Raw genomic sequence first — 12,768 nt, 5'->3', positions numbered from 1 at the left:
GAGCCAAGCCCACCAATCCAGGGACAAACCCACCTTGCATGCAGCAACCAGGACAAGGCAGAGGTCCTTGCCAAGACACTGGAGGCTTCGTTCACCCCGAACAAGGTAAGTAGGCTCTCAGAGTGAGTGGAGGAAGCAGTTGAGAAGTATCTTGCAGAAGACCGAACCGGGCTGGGAGCAGAAGACATCAAGGAGTGCACAAGCTCTGAGGTAGCAGGACTTGCAGAAAAGCTGGCGAACGCCAAGGCACCAGGGAGCGTCAGAATAACCAACCTGGCAATCAAGAACCTCCCACCAGCATCAATGGAACACCTCACAGAGATCTTCAATGCATGCCTGAGGCTCCAGCACTTCCCGAGTTCCTGGAAAGAAGCAAGGGTCATCGTTTTCCCAAAGGCTGGCAAACCACTGAGGGATCCAGCGAACTACCGCCCCATCAGCCTGCTCTCTGGATTATCGAAGCTCCTGGAGAAGGTCCTCCTCGCCCAACTCAGCGACTTCACCTCCGAAAGAAATCTACTAGCAAAGGAACAGTTTGGATTTCGAAAGGAGCATGCAACGACTCATCAGCTACTAAGAGTGGTGAACACCATCAGCCATGGATTCAACATCAAGAAGTCAACAGGAATCGTCTTCCTGGATGTCGCCAAAGCATTCGCCGAGTCTGGCACAAGGGACTGCTGCACAAGATGATTGGCCTGGGATTTCCAAACTACCTGGTGAAGACGATTGCAAGCTACCTGGGAGGCCGCACCTTCCATGTCACCATGCGGTCTGAGATGTCCTCATCACATCCCATCCGAGCAGGCGTGCCACAGGGATCGAACCACGGACCCTTCCTGTTCAACCTCTTCACCAACGACATCCCGACAGATCTCCACAAGACCGACCTGGCGCTGTATGCAGACGATGTTGCAGTCATCTCCCAGTCATTCAGCGAAAAGGAAGTGGCGAAGAACCTGCTAGCTTCATTGGATACCATTGCGAAGTGGTACAGCGACTGGAGGATAGAAATGAACACCAGCAAGACAACCGCAACACTGTTCACCAGAAAGAAGATCAAGGAGCACCCACACATCAGCCTCAACGGGGAGACCATCAAATGGGAGAGCAGCAGCCGCTACCTTGGTGTGACCCTGGACAGCAAACTCAACTGGGAAAGCCACATCGAGAATACTCAGCAGAAGGCAACAGGAAACAGGGACGTCATTTCACCAAAATGCCAGGGGTAGCGGAAGTGACATCACAGTGCCACACCCCCAAGAGTGACATTGCAGGAAGTGATGTCATTTGACCACACCCCCACAGGAAGTGATGTCATTTGACCACACCCGTACAGGAAGTGATGTCATTTGACCACGCCCCCACCATGACATCACAGGAAGTGGCCTTATAAAGCATTATCGCTCAGTGCATTAAGAAAAAAATGGTTACGATATCAGTGTATTGTGACATTTCATACAAGAATGGATCATCATATGTATCAGTGTCAAGGTCCATGTTGCCACGTGAAGTGTATGAACCCCAATCCCCTCTTTATGTGGATCTGCCCTGTTATTTCAACAGGACTAGAGAGCGAAATCACATTCTGAGGGACAGGGACGGATAGGCGGGCACGGGGATAGGAGAAAGCCAGGATAAAAGGGGAGATTGGAGAATATTTCACCAGAAAACATGTATGACATCCTCAGTTTTTAATGACTCTTCTGCTTGTGTTATTTTGGCTGCCAAAAGATTAGTTCAAAATGTGTTCAAGGCATACAGTGCATTACTGAGTGATACAAACTTCAGTACCAAAAGCCTCACCAGTCCAGTGCCCAGATTTTATGGGGGAAAAAATCCTGGCTGCATTTTGCATTACTCCCACACTCACCAACACTCTTTATATGCCTAGGTTTCTGTTCCTACATGTTCATTGTCCTCCACACCCCGCACCACAATGGTACACATTCCAACAATTAATACTATTATATAGATTTTTGGATAATGCCCAACAGTTGCTCTTCCTTCACTCTGATCATAAGACTTAAAATGTAGTTTCTTACCAGATTGAGCAGAACAGTGGCTTGACAGACGTGCCGGTGCTGCTGTTTCAATGGCATGTGAGGTGAAGATTCTGACTCGAAGGCACGTTGTTGCTTAGGTGACTGGAAACCAGAGGAGAGGTCTGTGAGTGTTCAATGGCAACAGATCAAGAAGACACAGAACTCTGTAGTGGAGCTGCAGGTGTTTGGCAGAGAAGAGGCTGCAAGTATGGCAGGTGCTGTTTTGAGGTCACAGATCTGTGGTAGTGGAGCTGCAGGTGTTTGGCAGAGAAGGTGCTGCAAGTATGGCAGGTGCTGTTTTGAGGTCACAGAATACTGGCTGTGATGCCGATGGTGCCGGGCTGGTTTTAACAGAGGGCACTGACTGGGTGTGTCTCATCATTGCTGGGTTGACTACAAATCAAGGATATGGTGCTGGCATTGTGAAGACAGAACTGTAGCTGGGGGGTAGCTGGTGACTGGCTTAATGGAAGTTGCTGCTTAGATGGCTCATCATTGCTTCCTTGACTGGAAATGAAGAAGAGCCAGGCGGGAATCGGATAGCAAATGTTTTCATGACACAAGACTCCAGCTGTGCTGCAGCATCTGGCTGACCTGTCAAGAAGATGCTGATGGAGGCTACTCAGATTCTAAGAGACTGGCGGTTGACAGATGCTTGTGGCTGTGCTACTAGTAGTGCCTGTCTGGCTTCACAGGAAAAGGCTAATTGAATGTCTTGCTGTTGCTTAGACTGAAAATCTGTAGGATGCTGGCAGTGTGGCAGATGCTGCCATTTTAAAGACACACATGATGTTTCTGACGTAATGGTCCATTGTTGCTTAGCTCACTGGTAAAAAATAGGATGTTGACAAAACTGAACAGCATACCATGCAGTGTTTGGAAGGTAAGACAAACTGGTTGTAGTGCATGAGCGATGTATCATGGCTGACTTCATGAGGAGAAGAGGCTGGTAGTGTAGGAGAGTAGCAGATGGTTTTGAAGACTGTATGTGGTGCTGATTAGGTCTGCGTGACTTGAAAAGAAAGACCTAACTGGAAAATTGAGCTATAATCTAACAGTGTCGAAGAATATAATGGTTCATCTTTTCAGAGGATACCTCCTGTGTCGCATGTCAGCAAATCGGTCAATGGCATCACTTAAATTTACCTCTTCAACTTCCATAGGTTCACATGCCATTACCAACAAATCACTAAGTCTGTTGTCTCCACATCTCTTTCGCAAATAGTTTTTAACTCTTTTCAAACAGGAGAAGAACCTCTCATTTGTTGCAGTTGTAATCGGCAATGCAAGAACCAGATCCAACAGGTTTAGGACATCAGAAAAGCCTCTTGGAGATTCATTGAGATAGTACCTGACCGAGTGAATACCTGCTAAAGTCTTGCCAGATAAATAGCCCCTTGCAGTGTCAAGGCCTGAATGCAATGCAGTATAATCTACTTGGGGCCCTAGGTAGTGCCGAGCAAGAAGATCTGCAGATGAGTCCTCCAAGAAATGTTTAGCCCTTGGATTGAACATGCCGGCAGCCTTGATAAGCCCCATGTTATCTATAAAACGAGCATCCAACTCTCTTACAAACCTATCCAAGGTGCAGAAAAACACCTCTTGCTTTATCCGTTCAGTCTGTGGCATTCGATCCTCAGAGTGCTCCTAATGTCCAGGCCTCTTCCCTACAGTAGTACCAACAAGGTATTCTTTGAGTTTGCTGCTCAGTTGGTGCTGCCTTACTGGTAAAGCTGTGCGGTCGTGGTCTTCAACTGTTTCAATACCACATTTTTCTGCCAATTCCGTTGCGTCATTGACGATTTTCACCCAATGGCATTCTTGTGTAAGGTTGACGAGGGCAGTTCTTGTCACTTGAATTAGGTGACTCGCATCTGGCAAATCAAGATGCTTTCTCTGAAGTTCATCAGATAACACACAAATCTTTTTCAGAATTGCTTCAATACTTAACAAAGTTAGCAAAAACTCAAAGCACTGCATATTTTGGAGAAGTCCTCTGGCTTCTGAACAAGCCTGCTTGTCATGTTGTTGCGATGATTCTATTACACTGAGAACAACTATAATGGTTTCAAATCGAGCCTGTATTTTTTTAACACACACGTACCAATAAAAACATCTAGTGCCACAAAGTCTTTCTAATTCTTGTACTTCCAGACCGCTTTCTGTTTGAGCTTTTACAAAGAGTGTGTGCCGAGGAGAACTTTGTGAAAGGAACACATACACAGCCTGCAAAGTTGAGAAAAAATCCTTCACTGTTTGTATGTTAGTGATTGTTTGCACTAACGCAAGGTTTAGACGATGTGCATGACAGTGAATGTAAACTGCCTGTGGAGCAATTTCTTTTATTTTCGCTTGCACTCCATTGAAACAGCCACTCATAACTGATGCCCCATCATCGCATTGTGCCACACAGTTCTTCCAGTCAAAGCCAGCATTGCCTACAGATTTGTCAATGGCTGCAGCTAAACTGGAGGCATCCAACTTCTCCATGTGGTAACATCCCATGGCTTTTTCCTGAATGTTCCCATCTTGATCTACAAACCGGATCACAAAGCTCATCTGTTCTTTATGCGAAATGTCTTTGGTTTCATCAACCAACACTGCAAAGTGCTTTGTCACTTTCCTAACGATATTCTGACGTATAAGATTTGCCACAACTGAGATCATGTCATTTTGATACTCTGGAGATGTGTACTGCCCATATCGTCTAGCCATTTTTACTTTAAGAAGTTCATTATTATCAGGCAGCAAACGCAATATTGCTATGAAGTTTCCCTTATTGTGGGAGTCTTGCGATTCATCTGTGGCTCGGAAAGCAAGTCCTTGACGACCCAAAACACATACAACCTTTAGTAACTACAGCACATGTTGACAATTCTCTTCAATCTCTTGGTCCCCAACCTTTTCTATCATTGAAACAATTGAGTGGTGAGGGCCTGTAGTCTGTTGTACACGCTTAAAGTCTGCCCAAGCTACAACCGAAGACTTATGCTTATCAGAATCTGAGTGCATCTTTAAAGAACAACGTGTCTTTTCCCATTTAGCGAAGCCAATATCAACAAATGGAACATTGCCACGTGCACGCCCCCCTCCTCCAGAATTAGAACCAAAATGTCTGCATGCAAAGCAGTATACTTTATCTTTCAGAACGGAATATTCCACCCAAGGATATGTTTTGTAGTCTCCGTTAAACTTACGGGAACCAGTTACAGTGTATGTAGGAAGTTTTGGCTGTACAGGGTCACTGCATGGATTTGGGGACAGATCAGTCGCCACACTGTCATCTAAATTGGGAGCTGGAGATCTTCTTGGAATGCCCTGCTCAGCCAGACACATCTGCATACTGTTATCGCTCTGCAACCAAGAGCTGCTTGTGCTCTCCCCGAGGAGTGAAATGTCTGGAGAGCAAGCACCAGTGGGAGGATCATCAAACATGCCAATACGGGAAGAACAATCCTCAACATCAGGGTTGAAAGAGCACTCTGCGCTATCCAGGAACGTTGAAGTGTTGATTAGGTCCTCGGCATCACGTGAAACCGTCACAGCAATGTCTGCACGTGAACAAGAGCCATCAGTGGCCACTACAAATGAAGGAGATGCTATGTCAGCTAAGGAAGGTGGAGCTGTAGACAAAGAGTCAGCATGTGGCGATAGTGAACCAATGTCAGCACATGTAGATGCACTGTCTGCACCTGAAGAAGCAGCTTCGCTGCCTGCAAGAGTTGATGTGCTGGCCAATGGTTGGACAACATGTGCAGCTGTGTTTGAACTGCCACTTGAGGTATCATCAGACCACTTGCGCTTGCTTCAATCAGAGCCTGGAGTAGGGCCAGCTCCTCTTGCTTTTGGAGAAAACATATCAACGATTGACCTCTGTTTTGGATCCTTGCGTTTTCCTGTAGGTGTAGACATGTTAGTTCTTTTAGTACTGCTAAATAAGAAGCTATTATTCAAGCAAATTATGGATTCCTCAGTGTCCTCACGACTTCTTTTGTGCTTCACTCTTCTTTGGAGGACCACTTCCGCTGAATACCAAAGAGGAGACAAATCTGAAATGTATTGCTTTGGCTTACAAGTTTATCAGTGTACTCCCTGAAAATAAGCGAGTACTCCCCAAAAAGAAAAACAGATTACAAATACTCCCAACAAAAAATAGGAAACAAACACTGTGGACCCTGAGCTCCTGCTTTCACGCACACAGCTCCATGGATGTTTGGAGAGGTAGCGCACATAGTTCCAAAGGAAGAAAGTACTATTATTACTGCTCGATCGGTAGACATGCACATGATCTTTTAATGTGTATGAGTAACTAGGTGCAACAATAATTAGAAAATCCTTTCTGTTTTTCAGTTAAAGCATTTTTACTTGCTTACAAAATACTGCCGTGGGGAACTAGATTTACATTTTTACTCCCTAAAAATCATTTTACTTCCAAATTTACAAAATAGGGAATACAATAGTCCCACTTCAAAATCTTATCTGGAGCACTGCGTACATACCTAAGCAGTGATTTCAAGTATGTATCTGTCAGGGTAATACTTTACATTTGAGGGATTAACAGTTGCAACCTGTTCAAACTCTGCCCCTAAGAAAAAAGGAAACCTGCAGGTCCCAAAAAAACTGAAGTGAAGCATGCATTCAGTGTCATACAGTTTGAAGTTAATTTTGTGGTATTCTCTGATTAAATGGAAGAGAAACAGCCATCTTTAGTGTTGAAACAACTCGGACAACTAGGACAAGGCTGCAATGCATAAACAGATAAGGACTAACAGATCAGATCATTAACATATGCTGTACATTTTCAATATGTTGCTTCACGTTCATTTACCTCTCACAGCGTTCACAGATAAGGCTGGATGTCAGCTGCTCAATGGTGGTACTGTTTTCTGGCGTTGAGAACACAGAAAGGAAGGAACTCCCACACGAAGATGCAGGTCTGTAAATAATAACAAAATATCAGAAAGATTAATTTGCGCAACACCAGACCATATTAATTTTTAATAGAGTTTTAGAGTTATGGGGTGCACGCATCATGCAAAGACAAACTGGACCACAGAGGCTTTGCACATGACAGACCTAGAGAATGACTTCAGGCCTGGCAACGATTCATCATTAACCTTCTGTGACTGTTGTTATGTTATGCGCCATTGCCCTAGGATCTCTAGGAACTAGCTCTGTAGGCCGCAGCAAGCCCAGGCTGAGTGTGTGGCTCGGGCAAGGAGCAGTTTAGATAATGTCGTGTCACAAGGTAAAATCCTAGTTAAATGCATTGCAAAATGTATAGGCTGCAGGCCACAAATGACTTGGAATTCATCTGCCTGTGGTTAATTTAAGCAGTTTAATTTGCATAAGCTGTTGCTGTAAGCTGGGCTCAGGAGGGCACATGAACACAGTGGCGAGGGGCAAGGGGCAAATGGACACAGTGACGAGGGGCACATGGACACACTGGCTGGGGCCAGGGGCACATGGAACCGGCGATGACTTATCTTACAGCAGGAAGTAAAAATGCCTACAATCCCTCCCCCACATGACCTATAAAAGACAAAATGTAACGTTAGTAAAACGAATTTGGTGCTGCCGGCATCAGCGGCTTGCTTACTTTCCCTAATGTAAAGCCGCTGCCGTGCCAGCACTGAATTCATTATACTAACATACTTGCCAATCCTATAGATTTAGGCAGTAGGCTACTGCTTTTTAAGCAGTCCTACCGCCTACAGATTTCAGTGACAGATCCTTCTGCTTTTTACAGTGGCAGATCATTTATGTGACTCTAAAGCAGGCTGCAGGACATAGCCTGCAACACATTAGTCTGTCTGTACAGTGGGCTGGTAGGTGATTACTTTGATTGGACTCATACCAATCCAGTGACCTGACAGCTTGCAAGCTGAAACAAAACTTTGCTGAAAATGTTGCGGTGGAGATGACATCTGAAGAAAAGGTGCCCCAGCCAAATGAATGGAGACAACATGGTGTGCCATGAAAGTTGGGGGCGGGGGACAAACAACCCTGTCCCTCCCCCTAAAATTACGCCCATGGGAAGATCGCAGCAGCCGTCTATCAACCTGTTGAGCTACCTTCCCAGCTATGGCCACGTCTCTCAACATTTAAGCATTCAACATCAGTCGTGGCGTGCCCCTGGATATTATCCATCAACAGTGCCTTACCGACCGGCAGTGTTTATAGCCCAACATGGGGGCTTATTTCCCGTTTACCAAAACGCACAACTGAGTGGACCCTGGGTGTGGAGAGAGGGCACTGCCCCCGCCACTTACCCCAAAAAGGCGATGTACTTGGGGTCTGCGGCCAGACTGGCATCGATTGTCACTGACAGGAACCTGGGGTCGACTCGGTGGATCTCCTCCAGCGCTACCTTCAACTCCACAACGTGCCTCGCTGAGGAATCCCAAGCGGCAGCGCGCACAGTCAGGACCAGCAGGGGCATCACCCACGGCCACGAGGAGAAGGCGCCCCTCATCTCTGGGGCACCGCACAGCCGCTGCTCATACCCCGCCGAGAAGAGACAACGTTTGCTGAGCAGAGGCGGGGTTCCCTCTGAGGAGAGAGACTCCGTCAGCTGCCTTCCAGTCAGGGCGCCGTGTGGAGGATGCGCACCGGCGGAGACTCCACACTAAGGCGGCGCTTCCTCACTCAAAGCGAAACCAACACAGGAACCTGGCGGCGCTACGCACACGGCAGAGGGGGTCGGGGGGGCTCCGCCCAGGTGCAGGGGGGAGAGCTGTGTGGGGAGGAAGTGCTTCCATAGTCACACGGCGTGCACTCCCCGTGAACCTGACCGCTTACTCTGAATGCCGCGCACATTGGTGTCAGTGTGAGCAACGGAGACCGGTAGGTGCAAGCCTGCACGGTTTCAGGTGTTAACAAAAGAAAAAAATATAAAAGCGATGTTCCCGTGCAACTTTTTTTTCGTTTGGACCTGGACGAACCCTACCTCGCAACAGCATGCTGGGACTTGGAGTTCAATGCGAACAACGAGAAAACACTACAGGCGCCGGAATGCAAAGTGAAAAGGCACGGCACCGCTCGACTCACTGACTCACCTGAGTTAGTTACCTCGAGGCTCGAAGTCACTGGCCTCCTTCAGTGGGGTTGGATCGACCCGATTCGACCGACGTGGATGCTTGCTCTGTCTGGACACAACAGCAGCAAGACTCGGAGAAGGAAGCACCACACGTATTTTGCACGTGGAATAATCAAAATGGAGGCTGGCCAACACAAGTGTCGCAACACGTTGTGGCCACGCCCCCTCCTCCTCTGATTTGTCAACGGCGAGAGGTCGCAAGAGATTGACAGGGGTCGCTGGCCAATCACCAGCGATCGCTCTTGCGACCTCTGGCGACCCCCAAATGACGTCCCTGACAGGAAAGATGGCAGCGCTGTACCCACTCCTGAAGACCAAGTCCATGCCCCTCCGGGCAAAGATCAACGTCTACAAGGCGATCATCAGACCAACCCTGACGTATGCCTCCCCAGCATGGATGACCTGCCATGAGCGACACCGGAAGAGTCTTCAGATAGTCCAGAACAAGGCTCTGCGGATATCGTCTGGAGCTCCAATCTTCGCAAGGCTAGCTGACCTTCACAGAGACCTGGACATCGAGATGTTGGACGAACATCTAGCGAAGCTGAGTAAGAACTTCTGTCAAGGACTGGATCAGAACCCGAACCCTCTGATCAGAAGACTCGCTGCCACCACTGCAAGCCCCTTCAACCGCTACCCGCGGCCCATCACTGCGAAGACCCTGTGAAACCAGCTCTACTGTGACAAGACCACACAGACCAAGAAGAAAACAAACCCACGACTACACACCCAACGGGAGAAGATGGAGTAATGAGGCTCCAGCCTCGGTATCCAAAAATCACTGCTGATGGATAAAAATCTATCAGTAAGAAGAAGAACAAGCGTACCTGCCGCACTCAGCTCTGCATCTGCTGCAGTGAGCGGTCCTACAGAGAAAAAGACGCAGTGAGCAGGGGGAACCCATATTGGAGAGGTGAGGGGAAAGGGTCTCCCAAGGAGATGGGGATCAGTTTGTGTCACCTACGGGTTGGAGAGGTGCTGCGGGACTCCCCTAATCGCACCCCCTGTCCAAAAGGGGCGGCTCCCCCAAAATCACCAACCTCTGCCACCCTCCCGCCTCCCCACACCGAGGTCACTTTTTCCCAGACCATAAAACGCACCTCAGAACAGGGGCGTTGCTAGGGGGGGCTAAGGGGGCTAGAGCCCATGATCTTTTGGTTGTAGCCCCGGATAGAATCTCAGGAGCTACAGCCAAAAGACTAGCTAGCCCCCAGTCCCAACAGTACCGACATCAGCGTAGCCCCGGGTCTTTTCCAGACCTAGCAACTCCCCTGCCTCAGAATATGGGAATGGCAGGAAAGGGTCCTGTGATAGGACAATAATTAATAACGAGTGCGTGGCTCACGCTAACAAGCACGCCCAGCGCCAGTGTGATGTGTGTGTGTGTTCTGGGGGGTGGGGGAACTAGCAGATCAAAGTGACAAGACAATGAATAAAAAAAAGTGGAAAATGTTGCGTTTAATAAGATGTTCAGACAGCAGAGTCATTAGCGGGATATTAGTCAGTGACAGAAGCCTCTTTAATTAACCCACGTCAGGATCCCGGGCTCTCCTCGGCCCCGCCACTGCTGCGACAAGCCCCACTGTGCCAGGGGCTGCCAGCGGGTAATTAAATGCCACTTACCCACCCCTACTGCCACGCTTCCGGCTGCCACCGGCCGCGCCGATTTTTGTGCTTCGCTTGTGAGCCGCAGGCAGCCCCACTCCTGTAAATCGATAAACAGGCGCGTCGAGAAAAGCGCTGCACCACAAAGCCAGGGGGCCTGGCTATTGCGCCCCAAGGCAAAAGCATAGCCTCGAGAAAGCGCCTAGAGGCCTTCCAAGTGCCTGGAGTGCTAGAGGACCTCGGACTAGGACGCTGGCGCAGTGCTTCGCCGCAACTTAAGTGCCAGGGCCCTTATAATGTGCATGCGATGACATCACCGGAAGGGACGTCACAGGAAGTGAGGGTTACTTGCTTGTAAACATAGTTCTTCCCAATTTGAATATTGACTCAGACTGGAAATTCCGGAAATGGAAAGTAAACACATAGAGAAGTAAAAGTAAAGTAAAATAGGTTTCGCCTATAGATTGAGAGCGCACTCCTAGAGCCCGGGCACTGCCAGGGAAGCCGGCCACTACCCGATAACTCTGGGGCAGGTAAGTTCCATTCCAGAGGCTTTCCTTCAGATTCACCAGTTGCTTCCTGGAGCCCAGGCACTGCCAGGGATGCCCGCCACTACCCGATCAGTCTGGGGCAGGTAAGTTCCATCCCACAGGCTTTCCTGCAGATTCACCAGTTGCTTCCTAGAGCCCGGGTACTGCCAGGGATGCCCGCCACTACCCGATCAGTCTGGGGCAGGTAAGTTCCATCCCACAGGCTTTCCTTCAGATTCACCAGTTGCTTCCTGGAGCCCGGGCACTGCCAGGGATGCCCACCACTACCCGATCAGTCGTGGGCACGTATGTTCCATCCCACAGGCTTTCCTTCAGATTCACCAGTTGCTTCCTAGAGTCCAGGCACTGCCAGGGAAGCCGGCCACTACCCGATCAGTCTGGGGCAGATAAGTTCCATCCCACAGGCTTTCCTTCAGATTCACCGGTTGCTTCCTGGAGCCCGGGCACTGCCAGGGAAGCCAGCCACTACCCGATCAGTCTTGGGCAGGTAAGTTCCATCCCACAGGCTTTCCTTTAGATTCACCGGTTGCTTCCTAGAGCCCAGGCACTGCCAGGGATGCCCGCCACTACCCGATCACTCTGGGGCAGGTAAGTTCCATCCCACAGGCTTTCCTTCAGATTCACCGGTTGCTTCCTAGAGCCCAGGCACTGCCAGGGATGCCCGCCACTACCCGATCACTCTGGGGCAGGTAAGTTCCATCCCACAGGTTTTCCTTCAGATTTACCAGTTGCTTCCTAGAGCCCAGGCACTGCCAGGGATGCCCGCCACTACCCGATCACTCTGGGGCAGGTAAGTTCCATCCCACAGGCTTTCCTTCAGATTCACCAGTTGCTTCCTAGAGCCCAGGCACTGCCAGGGAAGCCGGCCACTACCCGATCACTCTTGGGCAGGTAAGTTCCATCCCACAAGCTTTCCTTCAGATTCACCAGTTGCTTCCTAGAGCCCAGGCACTGCCAGGGATGCCCGCCCCTACCCGATCACTCTTGGGCATGTACGTTCCATCCCACAGGCTTTCCTTCAGATTCACCAGTTGCTTCCTAGAGCCCAGGCACTGCCAGGGAAGCCTGCCACTACCCGATCACTCTTGGGCAGGTAAGGTCAACGCCACAGTCTTTCCTCCAGATTCACCAGTTGCTTCCTAGAGCCCAGGCACTGCCAGGGAAGCCGGCCACTACCCGATCACTCATGGGCAGGTAAGTTCCATCCCACAGGCTTTCCTTCAGATTCACCGGTTGCTTCCTAGAGCCCTGGCACTGCCAGGGATGCCCGCCACTACCCGATCACTCTGGGGCAGGTAAGTTCCATCCCACAGGCTTTCCTTCAGATTCACCGGTTGCTTCCTAGAGCCCTGGCACTGCCAGGGAAGCCGGCCACTACCCGATCACTCCTGGGCAGGTAAGTTCCATCCCACAAGCTTTCCTTCAGATTCACCAGTTGCTTCCTAGAGCCCAGGCACTGCCAGGGTTG

General features: G+C 49.3%; 1 protein-coding gene across 2 annotated transcripts in view; it reads right to left on the bottom strand.

Moving 5' to 3' along the window:
• Positions 1-8,628, bottom strand: part of LOC138520073 (heparanase-like) — a 152,022-nt gene extending 143,394 nt beyond the window's left edge. For both annotated transcript variants that reach the window (XM_069632598.1, XM_069632599.1), the window contains exons 1-3: positions 8,318-8,628; positions 6,874-6,981; positions 2,046-6,070 (exon numbers count right to left, since the gene is read on the bottom strand). In XM_069632598.1, the coding sequence (XP_069488699.1) occupies positions 3,693-4,760 (1,068 nt within the window). In that variant the 5' untranslated portion in view covers positions 4,761-6,070; positions 6,874-6,981; positions 8,318-8,628 and the 3' untranslated portion in view covers positions 2,046-3,692. The remainder of the gene's footprint in view (positions 1-2,045; positions 6,071-6,873; positions 6,982-8,317) is intronic.
• Between the last annotated feature and the right edge of the window lie 4,140 nt (positions 8,629-12,768).

The sequence above is a fragment of the Ambystoma mexicanum genome, chromosome 13 (genome assembly GCF_040938575.1).
Source record: "Ambystoma mexicanum isolate Mex_15411 chromosome 13, UKY_AmexF1_1, whole genome shotgun sequence".
NCBI lineage: Eukaryota > Metazoa > Chordata > Amphibia > Caudata > Ambystomatidae > Ambystoma > Ambystoma mexicanum.
The sequence above is the reverse complement of the archived record's forward strand: the minus strand, read 5'-3'. Positions and strand labels throughout refer to the sequence as shown.